Source organism: Salvelinus sp. IW2-2015, linkage group LG26 (genome assembly GCF_002910315.2).
Source record: "Salvelinus sp. IW2-2015 linkage group LG26, ASM291031v2, whole genome shotgun sequence".
Lineage (NCBI taxonomy): Eukaryota > Metazoa > Chordata > Actinopteri > Salmoniformes > Salmonidae > Salvelinus > Salvelinus sp. IW2-2015.
Window position 1 is genome coordinate 17925193 of NC_036866.1, and position 21636 is coordinate 17946828.

General features: G+C 41.4%; 1 protein-coding gene across 5 annotated transcripts in view; it reads left to right on the plus strand.

The window, feature by feature from the left end:
* zfpm1 (zinc finger protein, FOG family member 1) overlaps positions 1 to 21636 on the plus strand; it is a 114767-nt gene that overhangs the window by 44714 nt on the left and 48417 nt on the right. For 3 of the 5 annotated variants that reach the window (XM_023971348.2, XM_023971350.2, XM_023971349.2), the window contains exons 2-3: positions 4962 to 5108; positions 10145 to 10273. In XM_023971348.2, coding sequence (XP_023827116.1) covers positions 4962 to 5108; positions 10145 to 10273 — 276 coding nt within the window. Of the gene's footprint in view, positions 1 to 4961; positions 5109 to 5300; positions 5314 to 5948; positions 5958 to 10144; positions 10274 to 21636 lie in introns of those variants that run through there. The other 2 variants (XM_023971351.2, XM_070435175.1) reach the window with 2 other exon arrangements.

Genomic DNA, 21636 nt, shown 5'->3' on the forward strand with positions numbered 1-21636 from the left:
AGGGAGATGGCAGGGTGAAAAGGGGATAAATAGGGGATGATGATTATAGAACAGAGAGGGATGTAGTAAAGGGAAAAGAGAGTGAGGGATAGAGAGAAAGTGGGAGAGAGATTTAGTTTAGGGAGGTGTAAAGGAAAATGGGGGAGTGTTTGTCAAAGCTTCTGTACCTCATTGCTCTGTCCGGGGATTTGACTGTTTGATGTTTGACGTCCTGCTGTCACGTCCAAATTCGGGATCAGGCGGGCCCTGTTTGAAGTGCTCCAATGCCCTGTGCATATAAATATCATTGCCACACTTTATCATCATATTATAATCACACTCATTATCATAAATATTGTAATCACTCATTCATATGATTTCACTGATGGTGTTAAGACATTTTATGCAGATATATTTTTCTATTTAGTTGCAGGCTATAACTGTCATATCTGTCTGCATATTTTATGACTGTCTGGCTGTTTTTAGTCTGGTTGTATTTAACAGTTGTGTGACAGACAGTTCTGCCCCCAGATATGCTACTGATTTATAAAGTGAGGGAATAAAATGAGGCTCGTCACAACATGAGCTCTCTGAGATACATTGGTATTGAACATGTTAAGGCTCCTAGGGGGGTGGGACATTGATAATTTATTATTGAAAACAGAGTTGTATTTGATTCACAGTTTGTCCACTATGCCACCAAAATGTCTTAACCAAGAGTTTGACATCAGACCAATTCTTACATAAATATATTGTGTTGATATGTCTTGCAATCCAGGTCTGGTCATATTGTATATCAGTACACTTTTTATATATTTTCTATAATGGCTATGTGCCCTAATCATGGATACCAGAATATCAGAGGTACACAAGTTGTTTTGAATTAGGTCATGTGTAATTGTATCTACGACACCACTCGTCCTGCGCGATATTCTAACAGTTTTCAATGTAATGTTATCTTACTGTTGTCTAGGTTACAACTCGGCCCGATTTGTATATTTAATCCTTGATACCTACATGTACCTCTGATTATTGAATATGCCTTAAAGTGCTTTTGTATAGCCATGTTTTGTATTGTATTGGCACACACTATGCCCACTAGCATTTTCTGTGTGCGGGCCTTTCTGTTCTTTTCATATTTACTCTATTAGTCTAGCACCTACGTTTTTAAGGATGTGCATATGACCACAAACTCTTCTATGACATGAGATTCAGCCACTAAAATGTGGATGACTTATTCTCCGTTCCACAACCCCAACATTCTACATAAAACGTGTGTTTATGGTAAGAAAGGTAGGTAGTGTACCAACCATACTCATTTCCCATTTATGCCCATGTACAAGCATTGTAGAGTGTGTGACTGCCCACTGGGCTGTGGATTCTCTCTAGCCTCTATGTGGGCCTGGGTCTTCACTGATGGCTGGTGAGGGAGCCAGGGAGTGGTATGATCATTCTGAACCCAGTTAGAGTGGTGTGCCGGCCCCCATCCATTGCTCTAACTCTCTACACCTGTCTGTCTGCAGCCAGACCACAGTCAGTCCCTGCCACTCATCTGCTGGCAGGGCAGTGAGAGTCCTCAGGCTTATCGGCTATGTCAGGGACTGTGGTGACATCAGTCACGTGGCACCTCTGGCACCCGTCACTTCACTGCAACCTGGTCTGTCATCTGTCGGTCAGTAGAGTACTTAACCATCATTGCAGGAGATTTGGAGATCTGTAGAGGGATCAATAACATCACCAGGATTTCAAATGTGTTGAAAAATGTATATGTTTTGCTAGATTTGAGAAAAATTTCTGAGTAATCAATGAAGTCATCATTGCCTCGGATCAAAGACAATTTTTTGTTGTTGTTGCTAGGCATCAAATTAGAGAAATCAATCTGATCGCATGGACTGAATTCTTTGCACAGTATAACAAAAGCTGAATTCTGATAATTGAAATGGCTTTGAACCCTCCAGGGGTTCAAGCTTGGAAGACATTATAGAACAGAAGTTTAAATAATATTTGGTTTGTTATTCCCTTTAATCTGATCAATAAGAGGCCCCCCTTCAGCATGTGACTCAGTCAGGTAGCCCAGTTCCCTCCTCAAGAGTACATACCAAAGGGGCCTCTCTTACTCTAAATATCCTCCTTTAAGGTTTTCTTCTTTCTTACAAATCTCTGATTGTCTGATACAAGTAGCGCTTCTCTTCTAGTTTTACTGTTTTGTAAGATGGTTATTAATGTAAGAGCTGGCGAGGGGTGGCGGCTGTTTAATCAGGCTTGTTGAGCATGCAGGTTTGATGTGTTGTCTCTGTGTTTAATCACCGCTGCTGAGCACACTGGTTTGATGTGGACGGCGAGTTAATAAAGCAGTATCTCCTCTGCCTTCATCAGCTCAACACTTTGTTCTGTGCTGCCTTAGAGTGGCAGATAGAGTTAGAGGCTGCTCCGAGTTCTTTCCCCTTCTCTCTCTCTTTTTCACTCATGTCCTTAAGATTACCAACTTCTGTGTCACAGATGCATGCAGGTTAGTATTTGTGTGTGTCTCTGTGAGAAAGAACACATGAATGGCTTGAGACTTRTTTCAGAATCTGGCTTATGGCATCAGTGCAGGTCATACTACCTGTCTCTCACATGCAGGTATTCAGTGGTTCAATACTTTTTGGATTGATATTCCAGACACTTGCTCCTCAAATCATACTAAGCTACAACTCTGTATTGTGTGATACATTCCTGGGTTGTTTTTCAGTTAGGTAATGTACCTAATTAGATTGGTTAACAAAGTTATTTATTTCCCCATTCTTTGATTTGTTCAGTCAAATTCTGATATCCATTTATTTAACGAGTTTTAAAGTTATAATTAGTGGTTATAACTTTGAAAAGTGCAAATAAAGTTGGATGGTACAATGCTTATCAAGTAGCCTGCACTATCCTTTCCTCCAAGTATCCTGAAGAGGGAAAAATATAATATTTCTTAGTAGATAAAAGAGGCAAAAGTTAAAACTTTTTCCACACCATTTGATGTCTGAAAGCAGTGATGCGGCGATTGATTCATTAAACCAGAACAGTAATGAGGAAAGAAATCATAATTCAAACTTACATTTTAAACACGAAATATAATTGGAATTTTATACAGAGAAGTCTCTTTGTACAATTATGATTAAAGGAAAATTAATTGTATGAAAATGTCCTCACAGATACTGAAAATTATATCAACCAAAGCTCGAGCCACATAATTCAAAAAATATTGTGTTCGGGATCGATCTTTTTTCTTTCCTCTGTTTTTTTTTGTTAAGGTTCAAATCTAACTGTGTTAATTTGATCTGAAATGACAGTGAACCATTACAGTGAAATTAGCCTAAAGATGTTTCATTTACAAAGACAGAAACACTTTTGTCAGGCAGCAATTGTTTCCAAGCATTATCTCCGCCTCGTTTTAATTGCTTGGAAGTGAAATTAACAGAATTAGAAAAATTGCTTTTTCCTTTTTCTACAAGACTCTTTATTCACGGGTATTGTTGTGTGCTTTGTATAGATTATAGGGCTCTTTGTTCTATGAGTGTAAATATATACGCCCCCGGTCACGGCTTTAGCTTGGAACAATCCCACTTCGCTCATCACAACCTCATGGAAATTAATTTACAAACTATGGGGTAAAATCCCATTTTAATATGCAGCATTAATTTTACTAAAATGTACTTGTTTAAAATGATGCGTTGTGCCCCAATACTTAATTGTAATGCCTTGTGTATGCATTTGTTTTGTTTTTTCTCCCATGGTAATCAGTAGAATGTTAACCATTTACACTGACTTGACAGTTCCTAATCCTCTTTATGGAATAGGTCCGCGGATTAATTTATAATCTGTCTCAGTGTTCTCATGGGAATAGGCTGTGAAGTTATGTCTACAGAGAGTTGTGTCATCCAATGTGATTTGAAATACTGGTGTTTTTTWWTTTTTTATATATATTAGAGGGGTCTCATGTAGAACCTTTTCTGTGTGTGTCTCAAACAGTGAAAGCACTGAGGAGAGAGCTGCACCCATTAGAATATCTTTCTATGTATTCTGCCGACCCATACCAATAGAATGAGACAATGAAGAGCAGCAAAGTGATGAAGGGGACAGGGTCTGAGGTTTTGTGTTTTCATCCTTTCTTTTATTTAGTCTGAATGACAATTAATATAATGCATATGAATTAATTTAAATTATTTTAAACATAATATTCAAAATCTCTATTATCATGCGTTAATTTAGGCTATCCTCACCGGTCTAAAATAGTCCAGCAGTGTAATCGCGAGTAGTCAGCAGGGATTATAGAAATGCAATATCAGGTGTGATGTGAGTTAATCATTTTATGACAGTATTAAAACCCCTTTAACGTACCAAATGTAAAATATATTATCAGTGTTGTGTTCAGGGAATGGCAACATTTTTTCCACACATTCAGTCTATTGCGCAGAATTTGATATCCTTAATTTTTCTGGGGCCACACCTAATTCTATGAGACCAATTTTACAARGGACATGAAATGTAAAATGAAATAACTTCAGAGCTTTCTGTTCAGTAATCTCTACTGGATAGTGACAGCACAATATTCTATTGTAATTTTATTCAATTCAAATTGTTAAATCTATCGTCATGAATTTGGGCTACCGAGTGGCACAGCGGTCTAAGGCACTGCATCTCAGTGCTAGAGGCGTCACTACAGACAACCTGGTTCGAATCCAGACTGTATCATATCCGGCCGTGATTGCGAGTCCCATAGGGCGGCGCACAATTGGCCCAGCATTGGCTGGGGTAGGCCATCATTGTAAATAAGAATTTGTTCTTAACTGACTAGCCTAGTTAAATAAAGGTGACTTTATTTTTATTTTTTATGAATTAGTGTATGGATTTCTTCACCTGATGTTATTAAGCTGTGGGTTAGTGGTTGATGCCTTCACATAAATGAGTAAACATTTTCAATTCAATTAAATGCTCCCTCTTGTTTCTTCTGGAAGGTTCTATTGGGGACCTGGAAGGTGACGAGGACAACACACCTGATGACGTCAGCCTATCGGGCGATGACGGTGGAGCCTCGGACCCAGAGGACTCAGCTGAATGTGACAGCTCCAGTCCACCACCATATACCCACCTGTACATTGAAGGTGAGCTCTCCCACCTCTGTTCACCCACCTGTACATTGAAGGTGAGCTCTCCCACCTCTGTTCACCCACCTGTACATTTGAAGTGAGCTCTCCCACCTCTGTTCACCCACCTGTACATTGAAGGTGAGTCTCCCACCTCTGTTCACCCACCTGTACATTGAAGGTGAGCTCTCCCACCTCGTGTTCACCCACCTGTACATTGAAGGTGAGCTCTCCCGACCTCTGTTCACCCCCTGTACATTGAAGGTGAGCTCTCCCACCTCTGTTCACCCCCCTGTACATTGAAGGTGAGCTCTCCCACCTCTGTTCAACCCCCTGTACATTGAAGGTGAGCTCTCCCACCTCTGTTCACCCCCCTGTACATTGAAGGTGAGCTCTCCCACCTCTGTTCACCCCCTGTACATTGAAGGTGAGCTCTCCCACCTCTGTTCACCCCCCTGTACATTGAAGGTGAGCTCTCCCACCTCTGTTCACCCCCCTGTACATGAAGGTGAGCTTCCCACCTCTGTTCACCCCTGTACATTGAAGGTGAGCTCTCCCACCTGTTCACCCCCCTGTACGAATGAAGGTGAGCTCTCCCACCTCCTGTTCACCCCCCTGTACAATTGAAGGTGAGCTCTCCACCTCTGTTTCACCCCCCTGTACATGAAGGTGAGCTCTCCCACTCTGTTCACCCCCTGTACATTGAGTAGCTCTCCCACCCCTGCTTCACCCCCCTGTACATTGAAGGTGAAGCTCTCCCACCTCTGTCACACCCCTGTACAATGAAGGTGAGCTCTCCCACCTCTGTCACTCCCTGTACAATGAAGGTGAGCTCTCCCACTCTGTTTCACCCCCTGTACATTGAAGGTGAGCTCTCCCACCTCTGTTCACCCCCTGTAGATTGAAGGTGAGCTCTCCACCTCTGTCACCCCCCTGTTACAATGAAGGTGAGATCTCCCACCTCTGTTCACCCCCCGCTACATTGAAGGTGAGCTCTCCCACCTCTGTTCACCCCCCCTGTACAATGAAGGTGAGCTCTCCCACCTCTGTTCACCCCCCTGTACAATGAAGGTGAGCTCTCCCACCTCTGTTCACCCCCCTGTACAATGAATATGCGCGCTCTCAGCCTCGCGTAGCACTGAGAAACATACAGTTGTTCTCTTATAACCATTTAATTGAATTGAAAATCTTTACTCATTTATGTGAAGGCATCAACCACTAACCCACAGCACAATAACATCAGGTGAAGGAATCCATACCCTAATTCATTTAAAAATGTTACATTTATTACCTTTATTTAACTAGGCTAGTCAGTTAAGAACACATTCTTATTTACAATGATGGCCTAACCATGCAACAAAACTCAGGGAGTGCCTGGTGTCGTCTTAGCTCATATCTCTGAGCTGGTAAACTGAGATGCTGTGAACGTCATGGCTCTGTGCCAGTGTTCCCAAACATATGCCCCTCAAAATCTAGTGCCAGTGCCAGCTCCCTGGTTCCTCTCAATTAAATACCGCTTTCCATCCTCCTCCAGGGCATCAACGCTTTTTGGAAAGTGCCTTGTTTCATTCTGTGGAGCTTTTTGTGGTGAGCTCGTCATGTCAGTTGGTTAATACAACAGTTAGACTTCTGTTATGGCACCATGATCTTGGAGATTGATAGCATCGTCTCAGTCTCGTTGTCAGTCATTTTGTACTAGTAATTCATTTTATATTTGTCTTTCTTCACTACTGTAGGTAAGACTGAGGCCTAACTGTTATGTCGACTCAAGGATTATTTCATATTTGGATTGATGATTTCAATGATTCACCCTATTTATAATTTCTTGATTAGTTGTACGTTAAAATATACATTCTGTGGTTCCTGGGTTATAAGTTATAAACTCTCTCAAATCAACTGCCAGTCCTATGTAACCACTAGACTCATAAATTCATCATATCCCAATATCGCACTACTTGTTAATTGTTAACCAAAACTGTACAGAATAGGTACACACCATAAATTAATGTTAAAAATATAATTTCACATGTCCATATGTCGAAAGCATCGACCAAGGTTTCCTTTTGATCAGATCTTGGCATCACTGCTTGGCCCCACATCTTTTCCTCAGATTTTCCACTTATCCTGTGATAGTGGAGTTTGGAGAAATATTATTTTGAGTTATTCAAGATTTCTGTATTTCTTATTTTAATCCAAAAAATTCCTGCTTGTGAAATTTGGGTCTGGAGTGATAAGCATCTGTTCGTTGGCTTGGTTTGATAAACCCAGGTACATTCTGTCAGGTGTTAATCAAGACTACATTAGAGATTACCCATTGTGTGTGTGTTCTTGTTGTGGTGTGTGTTCTGGTGTGTGTGTGTGTGTGTGTGTGTGGGTGTCTGTGTGTGTGTGTGTGTGTCTGTGTGTGTGTGGTGTGTCTGTGTGTGTGTGTCTGTGTGTGTGTGTGTGTGCTTGGTGTCTGCTGTGTGTGTGTGTGTGTGTGTGTGTCTTGTGTGTGTGTGTCGTGATGTGTGTGTGTGGTGTCTGTGTGTTGTGTCTGTGTGTGTGTCTGTGTGGTGTGTGTGGTGGTTGTCTGTGTGTGTGTTGTGTGTCTGTGTGTGTGTGTGTGTCTGTGTGTGTGGTGTGTCTGTGTGTGTCGTGTGTGTGTGTGTGTGTTGGCCTTCAGCTTGTATACTGCAGATGAGATGAGAGAATGAAATGATTGTGTGTGGGCTAGAATAAAATTTGATTACATTCAGAGACAAATAGTGTGTAATTTTGTGTGTTTCTGTTTTTCTCTCGTCTTTGTCTTCTCCCCGCAACTGAATGGAGAAAAGCGACACGTCACCTTGTTGATTTAAACTCTCTCTCCCTGGGGTTCCCTCAGTTGCCCAGTGCTGCCATTATCATCTCTCTGTAAAATCAACCGTGTTTGACGAACCTGCTCTTTCAACCTGGGATCAATACCAGGTCTTTATCAGGCCAGCACTGGCTAATAAAGGCAAGTCCCTTATCCACCATCTGGGAGAGAGAAACAGAGGCGATAACCGCCTGATAACGTTGAAGAAAAACACATTCTACCAGTAACAGGACCCGTCTGTGTTCATCTTCTAGCCAGAAAACAAATATATTAATATCACACAGTAAAATGAATGCACACACACACACACACAACACACACACACACACACACACACACACACACACACACACACACACACACACACACACACACACACACACACACACACCACACACACACACACACACACACACAACACACACACACTCATCTTCTCAATCCATCTGCTCCATCCATCTCTCTCTGTCATGGTGTGACTTTGCTTCCTTCAATGTTCCTTTAATCTCTGCGTTTGATGTGGTCAATGGTCTACAGGTGAATGCAGAAACTAACTGAAAACAGAACCCTTGTCTGAGAACTTATTAGGCTAATCAAAAATATGTAGTCAAAAAACTGGTGAGTGAGAGAGGCCAACACTACTGGTCCAAATATCTCTTCTCTTTCTTAGGGCCTTTGCGCTCAAGTAGCATCCTTGTTTTTGTCTCTAAGGGAACCGGTGGAGTTCAGAGCGGACAAACAACGCAGTAGGGAGAATGCAGAATGAAAAGAATTGGGAGGACAAAGAGGAGTGTGTGTAGAAGTTCAGGTTGTGGGTGACTTTGCCCTGCAGTGTGACGGAAGTTCTGCTTATCAGATTGATGGAGCGTGTCTCGGTTGGTGGGTGGAGGAGAGGAAGAGGGTGGGGGCAGAGAAGGAGGGGATAGTGGTAGAGAGTGAGGAGAGAGGGGCGGCAGAAAAGTCTCTGTTGACTCCTCTCGGCTCAGATGATATGGAGATAATATTGATAATATTAAACGCAATAACTGTGGTTCCAGCTCCACTCCCCAGCTGAGCGCTGCAGGATAAAATCAATGTGCCATTCAATGTGATTTATAGCTGAAAATAACAGGACTGTTTAGGCAGGGAGGAGGATTGGTAGTGTAGAGGAGGGGGTCTGATGTGCTGGAAAGGCTGAGTGTGTTGTGTGTATATGGGTGGAATGGAGAGGTGGACGTGGTGGGTGTTGTGGTGGTGGGGGCGATGGTTGATTTATTTGACGATGCAGATCTAATCTCAACTGTTACATTAATAACAGCACCTCGGCGTCACGTGGGCTGACGTTTATGGCTGGTATCGATCGAGAGCTATCGCTGTTTATCTGAGCGGGAATGCAATGGTAAACATGCCCTTTGTGCACACGACTGAGGTTTATCGGGTGGGTGATGGGGGGGGGAGGGGGGGCAGGTAGGGGCGGAAGGAGAGTCCCTCTGATTAAGCTATTGGCTAATAATCAAACCATTCGCCAGGTAGGAACACTCTGGAAGTAAAGTGTATGATACCAAAGTCAAAGAGGAGGTTGAGTTCTCCCCATACAGTGATCACTTCGATCAGAGGAGCGATTCAGTAGTCACCTTCATCAAAGACAGACAGGGATATTGATGGCAGTGATTAGATGTATATTGTGTCTGTCTGTGTCTTTGTTGAAGGTGATTTGCCTTTATAGACAGAGAGAAACAGAGAAAAGAGGGAGAGATCACTAGACATGGTCTCTAATGAGGTTTTCTCTCTGTGGTCCATCTCCATACTGAGGTGTTGTGTTACACAGCTATGGAGCTTTATTCTGAGGGCTTTGATCAACAGACAGGAACCGCCTCTGACGAGGAAAGTCTGTATGGGTAGATGCAATGTACACACGCACACACTCACTTGTGATGAAGTTACATTCTATATACACACACACACACAACACACAACACACACACACACACACACACACACACACACACACACACACAACACACACACACACACACACCCACCACACACACACACACGCGCACACATAGATGAAATAAATGAAGAGGAAAATGTATAAATACTGTAGCCTCTGGATGGCCATCTAGCCTCTTATGAATTGTCTTTATTTTTTATAATGTCTCTAGTATGATATTATACACCAACCCTGTTGTTTGTGTGGATGTCTCATTATTCTTATGACCTCTTCTTTAAACAGAGCCAAGGACACATGACTGCCTTGGTGCACCTGATGATGAGGATGAGGAACAGAAAGGTCCAACTCACACTGAGGAAGAGGGGGAGGAGATGGAAGAGGAGGAAGACAGGCTACATTGGAGAGGTCCTGGTGAGTCAGTTTGTCTGTCTGTCCAATTGGTCTGAGACTGTGAATCCATGTCTAGTTTTGCTCACTATTTTGTCTTGTTCGTTGTTTAGAGCATGTGTTATGTGTTTTTGTGTCATAATATAGTCTTAACTAAGGGTTAGGGGTGTAACGGTTCACCAACCCATGGTTCGGTACATATGGCTGTTTTGGGGTTACGGTTGGGTTGGGTTTCTATACAGCGGGAAAATGAAATGCCAGCAGTTAATTTTCATTTATAGAAAAAAATATTGGTAGTCCTGATTCCATATATGATCATGAGTCATAATGCCTGATGAGAGCACAACCAAAAACACTTTGTATTTTCTTAAATGAAAACACACGATTACTCATCAACAACAACAATAAAATAAAGTGCAATATGCGTGTGAAATCAATAAGTAAACATGGCTCAGACATTGTATATTCCTATGCTATGTTTTCTTACAAAGAGAAAAATATGAGCACTTGTGACTCATAAAGGGGGTGTGTCTGTAGCATGGTACTTGTCATTTCCCATTCCAGGGTAATGTGATGGGCTGTCACTGTGAAGTAGCTCTGTATGAAGGTTCATCCATCTGTAGTAAGCACAACACAGGGTGCATTAGCCAATTCTTGGAAAACTTCAGCTTTGCTTATATAGAGCGGGTACTAGCTGTTTTCTGAAATGGGTGTAAGGGGTAAGTTTCTAATGTGGGTCGAGCACTTTCATGATGTGCTGAAACTCCCTATTCTTCTCAACCACTGAGAATGGGTGCATATCCATGGCTATGAACATACCTATTGGTCTAGTAATTTATTTGGCCCAGTCAGCTGTGAAGGGCTGCTTGAATGCAGAGGGGAGACGAAGTTGTGTTGTTTCTTTGAGTTTCTGTCTTGCTCCGCGGGTAGGAATACTGGGGTGATGTTGGCGTAAATGTGTCAGCATGTTTGAGGTTTTGGCAGCTGTATAGGCTATTCTCGTTGAGCAGTGGCGACATACTCTCTCTGCCCATCCCCGTTGTAATCTACTGGGAAGACAAAATGTTCCCAAACTGAAGATTTAAACGATGATGGAGAATCTTCCTCCAGGTTTATCGACCCCACCACTCTCCATCGTACAGAGCTAGTTCCCGGCTGCGCCTTACAAAAGGACAGTTTGAAATGCGGCAATTAAGATGAGAATTTTGATTACAACGTGCGCATAGGCTCTAGTTGTTTTAATGGAAGAGCCTGAAAAAAATGTCTGCTCAGATTTACTCAAGAGGCATACAACGCAGCGTAGGCATAGCCTATATGCCTAGTGCTTTTTATTTATTTTTATTTTTGATGTATTCATTCGGGTTCATAGTGCAGACAAAACACGAGGTCCCCTTACTGAACGGTTCAGTACGAATGCGTGTACCGTTACACCCCCCAACACTTTACTGTTTTGTAAAGTAAGTGTGAGTGTGTTTAAGCTGCTGTGTTATTGTGTAGATGGTGTGTTGTGTCCAGGCTGTAGTTTGGGAGAAGCAGCCATTAACGTGACAATAGGAATTTATTCAACTTGTAACAAAAACATGTCTTAGAGCACAAACATGGACCAGAGAAGATAACAAGCAATTGCCAGAATTTTATTTTTTTCCTCTCTTATCATAGCTGTTTTGTTATTTATTTTTCTTCTCTTGTGTTGTCTACAATGGGTTCAATAATGTAAGGATCCACAGGATCTATCTTTCATATTTCTTTTTCAAGCTGTGCATGTGTGCTTGTGTGTGCTTGTGTGTGCCCATCAGTGTGCGTGTGTCCGTGTTTTAATTTTTCTAGTTGAGGATGTTTTCATTATCGTCATGTCCCAGCCTGTCCCTTTAACAGTAATTGAAGCGATATTAATTGCTGTGTGGTTGCTGGTTGATGGCAGCACAGTGATGTTAGTGTGATAGGCTTTTTCCTCACAAACTAACTGCCGGGAGAGCGAGAGAGGGGGAGCGAGTGAGAGATAGCCCTTCTATCAGTACTGAAGCAGGCGCTGTCTTTATCAGGAGCACGATTGGCAAAAGGGAAACTTTGACCGGTCTGAATTTTTCTCTTATCGTTAAGAACCCCCCCCCCCCAACCTCTCTTCCATCCACCCCCACCACTGGTCTCTCCATCACCACTAACAACCCCCCCAACACAGACATGCGCTCATTCCCTCTTGTTTTTTTCTCTCCCTCTCTTTTTTTCTGAATGTTAGGAGTGGAGTCATAGTGAACGTGGTCTTGTTCATACATTCGTTTAGGCTCTATCAGCTATTTCCCACAAGCCTCTGGGAGAGGAACATGTTCTTGTATGGAAAAGGCTTTTATCTCCGTCTTCTTTATAAGTCTTAGCATTTCGCTCATTTCTTACTGTCACTTAGTTTAGCCCTGTTTTTGGATCAGACTCTGATATCTGTTTTTGTCCCCTGGCTGTCCATCTGTCTGTCTGTCTGGGTACAGGGATTTCAGGTGGTTTAGACTAGAGAGCAGGGTCTGGTCAGGTCCTCACCACAGACATCCCAAGCTTCATCACACCCATCTCCCTCTCCTTCTTACTCGCTCTTTCTTCCTCCCTCTCTGCATCTCTCTCTCTCTCTCTTGCTCCCCCAAGCTGTCCAACTTAACTCTTTTCCTCCTCACAAATGCAGACTGTCATGCTCATGTCTGCCAGAAATTGGTGCTTGCCCTCAATTTATCTGCTTTCTAGATGTTTATGTCATGGCAGCCACGCCTCATGTGAGAAATTTTATATATTCTGTCTTCAGACCCTCTCCTCTCTCTCTCTCTCTGTCATAATGAGTCAGTGATGAACACAATCATTCATATTTTTCATACATTTACAGTGTAGAAATATTTTCCATGTAATTTCCAATCCTGGCCAAAATTAGAATGTGAATTAGAATTAGAGTGTGAATTAGAATGTATCTGTTTACACATTATTATTTCAGCAATTCTTTATAGAAATTGTATTTCTATTTTCCTAAACCTATTTAGCTACCTTATATTATATTGCATTGTGTCTGTGTCATTTCTACTGCCCAGACACTACATTTCAGACTAACAGAAGAAAGATGAATTGTATTGGCTGAAAATACTACACACCAGAAAATGAAAAGATTGTAGTTCTTCTCATGCCTATGTTTGTCGGCCACATTCGTTTCCTGTTATTCGAAAAAAGAATTAGACAATTCCCACCAGAATTCAATCAGTATCCAACTTTTTTTCTGGAGCCAGTATATGTTTGGGGACATTGCCCTGTGTAGGGTGCCGTCTTTCGGATGGGACTTTAAACGGGTTTCCTGACTCTCTGTGGTCATTAAAGATCCCATGGCACTTATCTTAAGAGTAGGGGTGTTAACCCCGGTGTCCTGGCTAAATTCCCAGCCTGGCCTCATTCCATCATGGCCACCTAATATTCCCCAGCTTCCAATTGGCTCATTCATCCCCTCACCTCTCCCCTGTAACTATTCCCCAGGTCATTGCTGTAAATGAGAATGTGTTCTCATTCAGCTTACCTGGTAAAATATAGTGCGATTAGTGTGTTATTTATCCTGGTATGACCATACGATAAGTGGTTATCGTATGGTTGTAATCTACACTTTCACCCAACTGATTGATATGAGTATAGACAATAGTTATCAAGAAGTGTTTTGAATTTCTTATTTCTGTTCACTGTCATCTATCAAAACATTGCCTTTGTGGCATTTATTTATAGTGAAAATCATGAAAATCAAAAATATGCTTTGATTATAAGCAATATAAAAAATATAAAAAGGTGCTTTCTAGAACCTTGGGGTTCTTCGGCTGTCCTCATAGGAGAACCATTTGAAGAACTTGGTTGCAGTTAGAACCATTTTGGGTTCCAAAGGGTTCTACATGGAACCCAAAAGKGTTCTACCTGGAACCAAAAAGGGTTCTTTCTGGAAGCAAAAAGGGTTATTCTATGAGGACAGAACCCTTTTGGAACTGTTTTTGGAACTGAGTGTAGCTCAAATATCTCTTTAATGAATGATATTCTTGCTATATTTTGCAGACCATTGTCTTTATTCTGAAAGGAATCGTGAAGATGAGGTGTGCATGTGTGTGTGTGTGTGTGTGGTGGTATTTCTGTGTAATGGAGTTGGTGTGTGCAATATAGGGAGTTTGATGAGGGTGTGGTGGTGCAGAATAAAAGACAGTGGCTGGGACCCAGTGTCAGGCAGGGATAGTATGATACGGTAAAGCTGCTTTTTCATCTAGAATATGTCCCGCTGCATGATATGCTAAATAAATTATGAAGATAAAAATATATATATTTTCAATGACCTTGCTGGCTGGAGGGTTTGATATTTTCCTCTCTGCTTCAAATTCTTGATATGCAAATCGCCGTCACAGTAATCCCTCGTGGCTCCCGGACCATCACTCCTGTCTATCCTCCACATACAGAACAGAACAGACCGAGTGTCACTGAGCTGTAGAATCAGACCCGGAGAACCCAGCAGACTGGCAAAAGCATTCCTGCCTTGCTAGCATTTTACACTATCCTTATCCTCCAGAGTTATTCAAATGACCACCAATAAAACATTATGATTATTAATAATTATCAGACGGGGTGGATTTTTTTTGGTATCATTTTTTATTATAAGGGTCCATGGAGAGGCATAGAATATGCATATCATCAATGGCATAAAAATGATGATAATTTATTTGGGGGAGCAGGTGGCGGAGGTGGGGCTCTGATAGGAAGGTGTGTATAGTAGGTTAGGTTCTCTCTGTCAGCAGAGAGGGGCTGAATCTGCATGTCCCTCTATAGGAGATCTCTGCAGAGGGAATTAGACAGATAGAAGAGGGATGAGGGATGAGCTGAACTGACGTGGAAAAGGCAGAGGTTGAACTCAGATGGCTCCTGAGAGGTATACCAAAACCAACATATTAAATACAGTTGACTCATTTTAATCGTTACTTCATAAAAAATTATGACAATTATTATTATGAAGTCTGTTTTTTAATCTGGATATGTTGTATAGTTGTATGTGAATCATATTCATGTACCAAACAGGAAGGTTTGTAACATGCCTTATATTTTGCAGTTTTGGAGCTAAGAGTTTTGGAGACAATATTCTCCTGTGACAGAGAGCTTTTTCCATCACCATTCAGAATATTAAAGTCAGTAACGTTATTTGGAAAATTTGCATTGCGTGACTTTTTTTTTTCTGTGGAAAGATATTCATCAAAGTGGATCTTATTCAAATGAGTCTTGTGTAACAGGTTGCGGTAAATAACAGTTTTACTGTTGAGTTTTGTTGTTTCAGCTTATTAAACAACATTTGCATATTGTAACTAATAGCACTTAACCTTATGGTCTGCTTCATGGACATCAACAAAAATACCAATCACAATATCAATTATTTTTTTAGGACTATAATACTTTGTGTCTTTGATCTAGAGNGTTCTACCTGGAACCAAAAAGGGTTCTTTCTGGAAGCAAAAAGGGTTATTCTATGAGGACAGAACCCTTTTGGAACTGTTTTTGGAACTGAGTGTAGCTCAAATATCTCTTTAATGAATGATATTCTTGCTATATTTTGCAGACCATTGTCTTTATTCTGAAAGGAATCGTGAAGATGAGGTGTGCATGTGTGTGTGTGTGTGTGTGGTGGTATTTCTGTGTAATGGAGTTGGTGTGTGCAATATAGGGAGTTTGATGAGGGTGTGGTGGTGCAGAATAAAAGACAGTGGCTGGGACCCAGTGTCAGGCAGGGATAGTATGATACGGTAAAGCTGCTTTTTCATCTAGAATATGTCCCGCTGCATGATATGCTAAATAAATTATGAAGATAAAAATATATATATTTTCAATGACCTTGCTGGCTGGAGGGTTTGATATTTTCCTCTCTGCTTCAAATTCTTGATATGCAAATCGCCGTCACAGTAATCCCTCGTGGCTCCCGGACCATCACTCCTGTCTATCCTCCACATACAGAACAGAACAGACCGAGTGTCACTGAGCTGTAGAATCAGACCCGGAGAACCCAGCAGACTGGCAAAAGCATTCCTGCCTTGCTAGCATTTTACACTATCCTTATCCTCCAGAGTTATTCAAATGACCACCAATAAAACATTATGATTATTAATAATTATCAGACGGGGTGGATTTTTTTTGGTATCATTTTTTATTATAAGGGTCCATGGAGAGGCATAGAATATGCATATCATCAATGGCATAAAAATGATGATAATTTATTTGGGGGAGCAGGTGGCGGAGGTGGGGCTCTGATAGGAAGGTGTGTATAGTAGGTTAGGTTCTCTCTGTCAGCAGAGAGGGGCTGAATCTGCATGTCCCTCTATAGGAGATCTCTGCAGAGGGAATTAGACAGATAGAAGAGGGATGAGGGATGAGCTGAACTGACGTGGAAAAGGCAGAGGTTGAACTCAGATGGCTCCTGAGAGGTATACCAAAACCAACATATTAAATACAGTTGACTCATTTTAATCGTTACTTCATAAAAAATTATGACAATTATTATTATGAAGTCTGTTTTTTAATCTGGATATGTTGTATAGTTGTATGTGAATCATATTCATGTACCAAACAGGAAGGTTTGTAACATGCCTTATATTTTGCAGTTTTGGAGCTAAGAGTTTTGGAGACAATATTCTCCTGTGACAGAGAGCTTTTTCCATCACCATTCAGAATATTAAAGTCAGTAACGTTATTTGGAAAATTTGCATTGCGTGACTTTTTTTTTCTGTGGAAAGATATTCATCAAAGTGGATCTTATTCAAATGAGTCTTGTGTAACAGGTTGCGGTAAATAACAGTTTTACTGTTGAGTTTTGTTGTTTCAGCTTATTAAACAACATTTGCATATTGTAACTAATAGCACTTAACCTTATGGTCTGCTTCATGGACATCAACAAAAATACCAATCACAATATCAATTATTTTTTTAGGACTATAATACTTTGTGTCTTTGATCTAGAGGCTGATTCTCAGAACAAGAACACGTGTTTGTTTTGGGACCAATCAAAGTGATTATTTCATGGAAGAAGAGTACTGATTGTGGTGCTACAGTTTGAATWTCTACACATTTTTGCAAAGGTGTGGGTGTATATGGAGAGTTTATTTCCAAAACTGTATATTCACCAATTTTTCACATTTGTGTTTTTTATCAGAAATGACTGTTTATGGGTACCTTCGTGTGTGTGTGAAATATTACTGTTCTCAGATTGTTACTTCTTATACAATGGGTGGGTCTAATCCTGGACAATTAAAACTGCGTTTCAGCCGGTGTCTTTTCCACAAGTTACCACCAGCAAAAGCTATGACGTTGAAATGCCTATTTACTCTGTTCCATCTCACTGCGCAATCCACTGTCTCATCAGCMCAGCCAGACAATTTATAAACTAGATTTCCACCATAAAAAGCATCTAGACATTATCTCCCATTTCTTTTAAACTAGCAATTGTTTTTCAATAGCGGAGAATTTTATAAACGTTGCTGTCTTTCGCTCTGACATTTGCAACATTGTTTCATTATTGAAATTCAATCTCCAGCTGTCCCATAGTAATGAACGTGTGGGGTCAGCAGTCGGGATGAGACAGACAGGCAGGCAGCTTTTTTCAGCCAGTCAAAATCATAAATCAGCATCATTTTTAAGGATATGTACAAAGAAATGTCAATAAAAAACAGTTCAAATTAAACGAAAGGCAGCTAGTTTGCAGTCTTTCCAGCTTCAGTTTGAAGTGATTGTGGTATCTGTGTTGTTGGCTAGCTCCTTTGAACAACAGTGTCCTGATTAGAGAGCACATATGCCAGGCGAAATCGTGCATCATTAACTCATTGTTATGGATGTATCCAAATAAATGTCACTAGAAAACCGCTTAAACAAATGCAAAAGCAGCTACTTGCTGTTATTCTGGCTGCACTGTTTGACGTGACTGTAAGTTAGCCATAGTTGGCTAGCTAGCAATCAAAGGATAAGAACATTGCCAGCCAGTACTGCAATGGAATATTTAAAACGAAAGAATAGATACAAAATGTTTTTTTTAATGAAAATATGTCAATCATTATTGTAATATGTTGGTAACCCGTTGTATAAAAGTGATAATGCCCTCGAAGCTGGTGTTTGGAGGATATATTTGCACAGTTTGCTGGCCTCGACTTCGTCTCAGGCCTATCAACACCCATGCCAATATATCCTCCAAACACCGGCTTCTCGGGCATTATCACTTAAATAGATTTTAGATGTGTATGAAATATATATATATATTTTTGCAAAACTTTATATATCCATTGTTTAGCTGGAATGGAATGTTTGTATCCTGTACATTTTAACTCAGTGTGTGGCTGTGATATTCACTTTTTGAAGAAAGAAAATAGGCTTTTTTATTTTCCCTCTGATCTGGTTGGCAGCGACAGTGGTTGTGTACAGACAGCCTGTTATCTGAGGGGGAGCAGAGGTGCCCAGCATTAGACGGTTAACTCCCGTCTCTACTGCTTGTCTGTACTGGATCTCCAGGGGTAGGGCTTTGGACTAGGCTTGAGGGGCTGGGGTGAGGGAGTGTGTTTCACCCTATGGGGTAAGGTCAGGAATGTAGATATGAGGAGAATATTGATCTCTTGATATGTTCTCAAGCATCCACAGTAGAATGATGTACAGAAAGCTAATCACTCCTTGTATTTTGGTTAGTGTTTCTTGTAACATTTCTATTATAGTAGATGATTTTCTCATTCATTATCACTGGCTCACATTCTCATAGGATTGTGTCCCCTTTCTCTATGCCAATTGGACCTGTTGATGCTGTAGAAGTGTACAGTAACTGTTTTGGTTGCTGGGCCTCCTGTAGGCCTGTGTACATATTATAGAGGTTCCACACCTGCTCTGTCTCTACTGTAACCTTGGTTGGTGCGGTGGACTGTGGGACTGCTGTGGTTGAAAAGAAACTGCAACGGCAACCCAATGTGTGTCACAAACCATTCTAGGCTGCTTGTGTTTGTGTGAGGCTGACTGTCACTGCCATCAAAGGCAAATGAGCTCCCTCTTTAATCTGTTCCTGTGAATAAATATGGTAGCCATTACATGTCTCACCGTGGTATAATGAGCTCACTATTTAATGATGGACCTGCTTTAGTTTATTTATCTATAATGAAGGAGCTAGCTAATCCTCAACTCCCCCCTCTATCTATGTTCCCTCTTCTCTCTCTCCCCCCTCTCTCTCTCTCTCTCTGCCTTGTCTCTGTGTCACTCTGTTCCCCTCGTGATGATTGATAGGCGAGGGGTATAATCTAAAGGAACATTTCTCACTGCTGTCCCGGCCCTATCAGCCCAGCTGCTCCCATCGCCGATGTGTTAGCGCCTGCTGCCCGAGACAGTGCCATGGTGATTACGACCCTATCAGACGCCTGGCTTCTCTGCAGTGCTAGCCCACATCCTGTCCTTCGTACCACGCGTTTCAGTTTGTTCTTTCCCCCTCCTGTCCTCTATCTCTCCCCTGCCAGACTCACACCAGCTTCCCACTCCAGCTCACTGCTCCATTATGTAGTGTAGGTTTTTAGATCTGATGAATGTGGTGACCCTGTCACATGTACTGTGGTGAGCTTGGAGAGGGTGACTGACTGGCCATCTTGGATTGTGGTGTAGCTAGTAAGAGAGTTATTTCTCATCTCAGTATGTTCTGATATGGATTGTTGGCTTGGTGTGCCCAAATGGAAGTATCTCTGGAATGACTGAATGTCCATACAGAACCTCCTCCACCGTGAGTCGATGAATTAGCACCAGGAAATGGGCATTTCTGACACTTTTTTCATATTCTCCTCTCACAAAAGCTCAATTTCCTCATACAGTAGGTTTCTCTCACATGGCTGTTAATACTGTAGGAGCAAAGTAGCCATTTTAGGAAGTGGAACAAGAGCGGACTCAATTGTCTCTCCTCCGTTACTGGTACTTCCTTTTGCTTACCCATGATTACTGTATATTACAGGAAGCCACTATTATGTTTAAACATTGTTGGCTCTTTTTAGACAGACACAAACCTGCACTATTATCATATAGCACCTTAGGCCTTCTAACTTTAGCTAGTGAATCTGAACATGGCCCTGACTGTAAAGCTTCATTCTCTAATATCAACTTTTCAGGTTTCTTTCCAAGTCTACATCCTGACACAGCTATGATTGAAATGTCCTTCATGAAGCCAGAAGGAGTTGTTGAAGTAGAGTTAATGATTGAATTAATTATCGATGTCACATACCGTACAATTAATTTTGTGGCTTTGCCTGAGTCTTTTTTTCCTCCATCTATGCGGAGAGAATGTCGAGAAACATTTTCTAATTAATTTATGTGTGATTATCAGGAGAGTTTCTTGAAGGTCTCCACTTTCAATTTATGAAAGGGTAGCAGTGGAGTTAGGGGAGGCTGGAAGAGATGGAGGCAAACACACACACACTCACTCACTTGCACACACATTCTCTCTTTCTCTTTCTCTCTCTCTCTTTGAAGGGGAGTTTTGGTGCAGCTCAGGGGTAGCAGTGAAGTCTTGATCAGATCTAACCCTTCTCCCCTGTCTGTGACCCTCCAGTCATACTGCTGCCCTCGGCCCTAACAATGTTTCTCTGTTTCACAGCTCTCTCTGTTGGTACAGTACAGCCTCCTGGAGACAGAGGCATGGGTATACTTAGAAATAAAGGGTTTTAAAATACTTATTTGCCTGTGCCCATAGGAGAACCCTTTTTGGTTCCAGGTAGAACCCTTTTGGCTTCCAAGTAGAACCCTCTGTGGAAAGGGTTCTACCTGGAACCAAAAAGGGTTCTGCAAAGGGTTATCCTATGGGGACAGCTGAATGACCATTTGTTTGGATCTAGATAGCACCTTTTAGAGTAGTAAATTTCACCAAGCCACTATTTATGATGAYATGGTATTCTTTACATTACCTTGGGCTCCTTTTTTAGAGTGATAAAGTAGCCCATACTTAAAGCATAAGCACTGCATAAGAGAACGCTACAGTACTAGTCATGTATCTCTATCACAGGCTCTTATCACAAATAAACATATTCAACCATTGGGCTTCTGAACTCAAAATGAAGTTTTGCATGTGAATGTCAGCATTCTTCACATTTCTGTCTGTATTCCCAGGGGTATATTTTGTCAACAATGCCTTGCCAACTTGGGCTCACACATATTTTTCCCCATTTTGTTTTAAATTACTTGATCTTATTTAACATATTTGGATTTTGCATGTTCGGCATCTGCTCTTTCCTAGTGTATGTATTTTGCAGATAAAAGTTCAGCAGTGCAGTTAAGAGAAATTAGTTGGGTAAACAGTTGTAAATGTCAATGATAAAGTTCTGTTGAAGCTCATCTGATTAGCTTGGCGTCGCAGGTGTCTTATC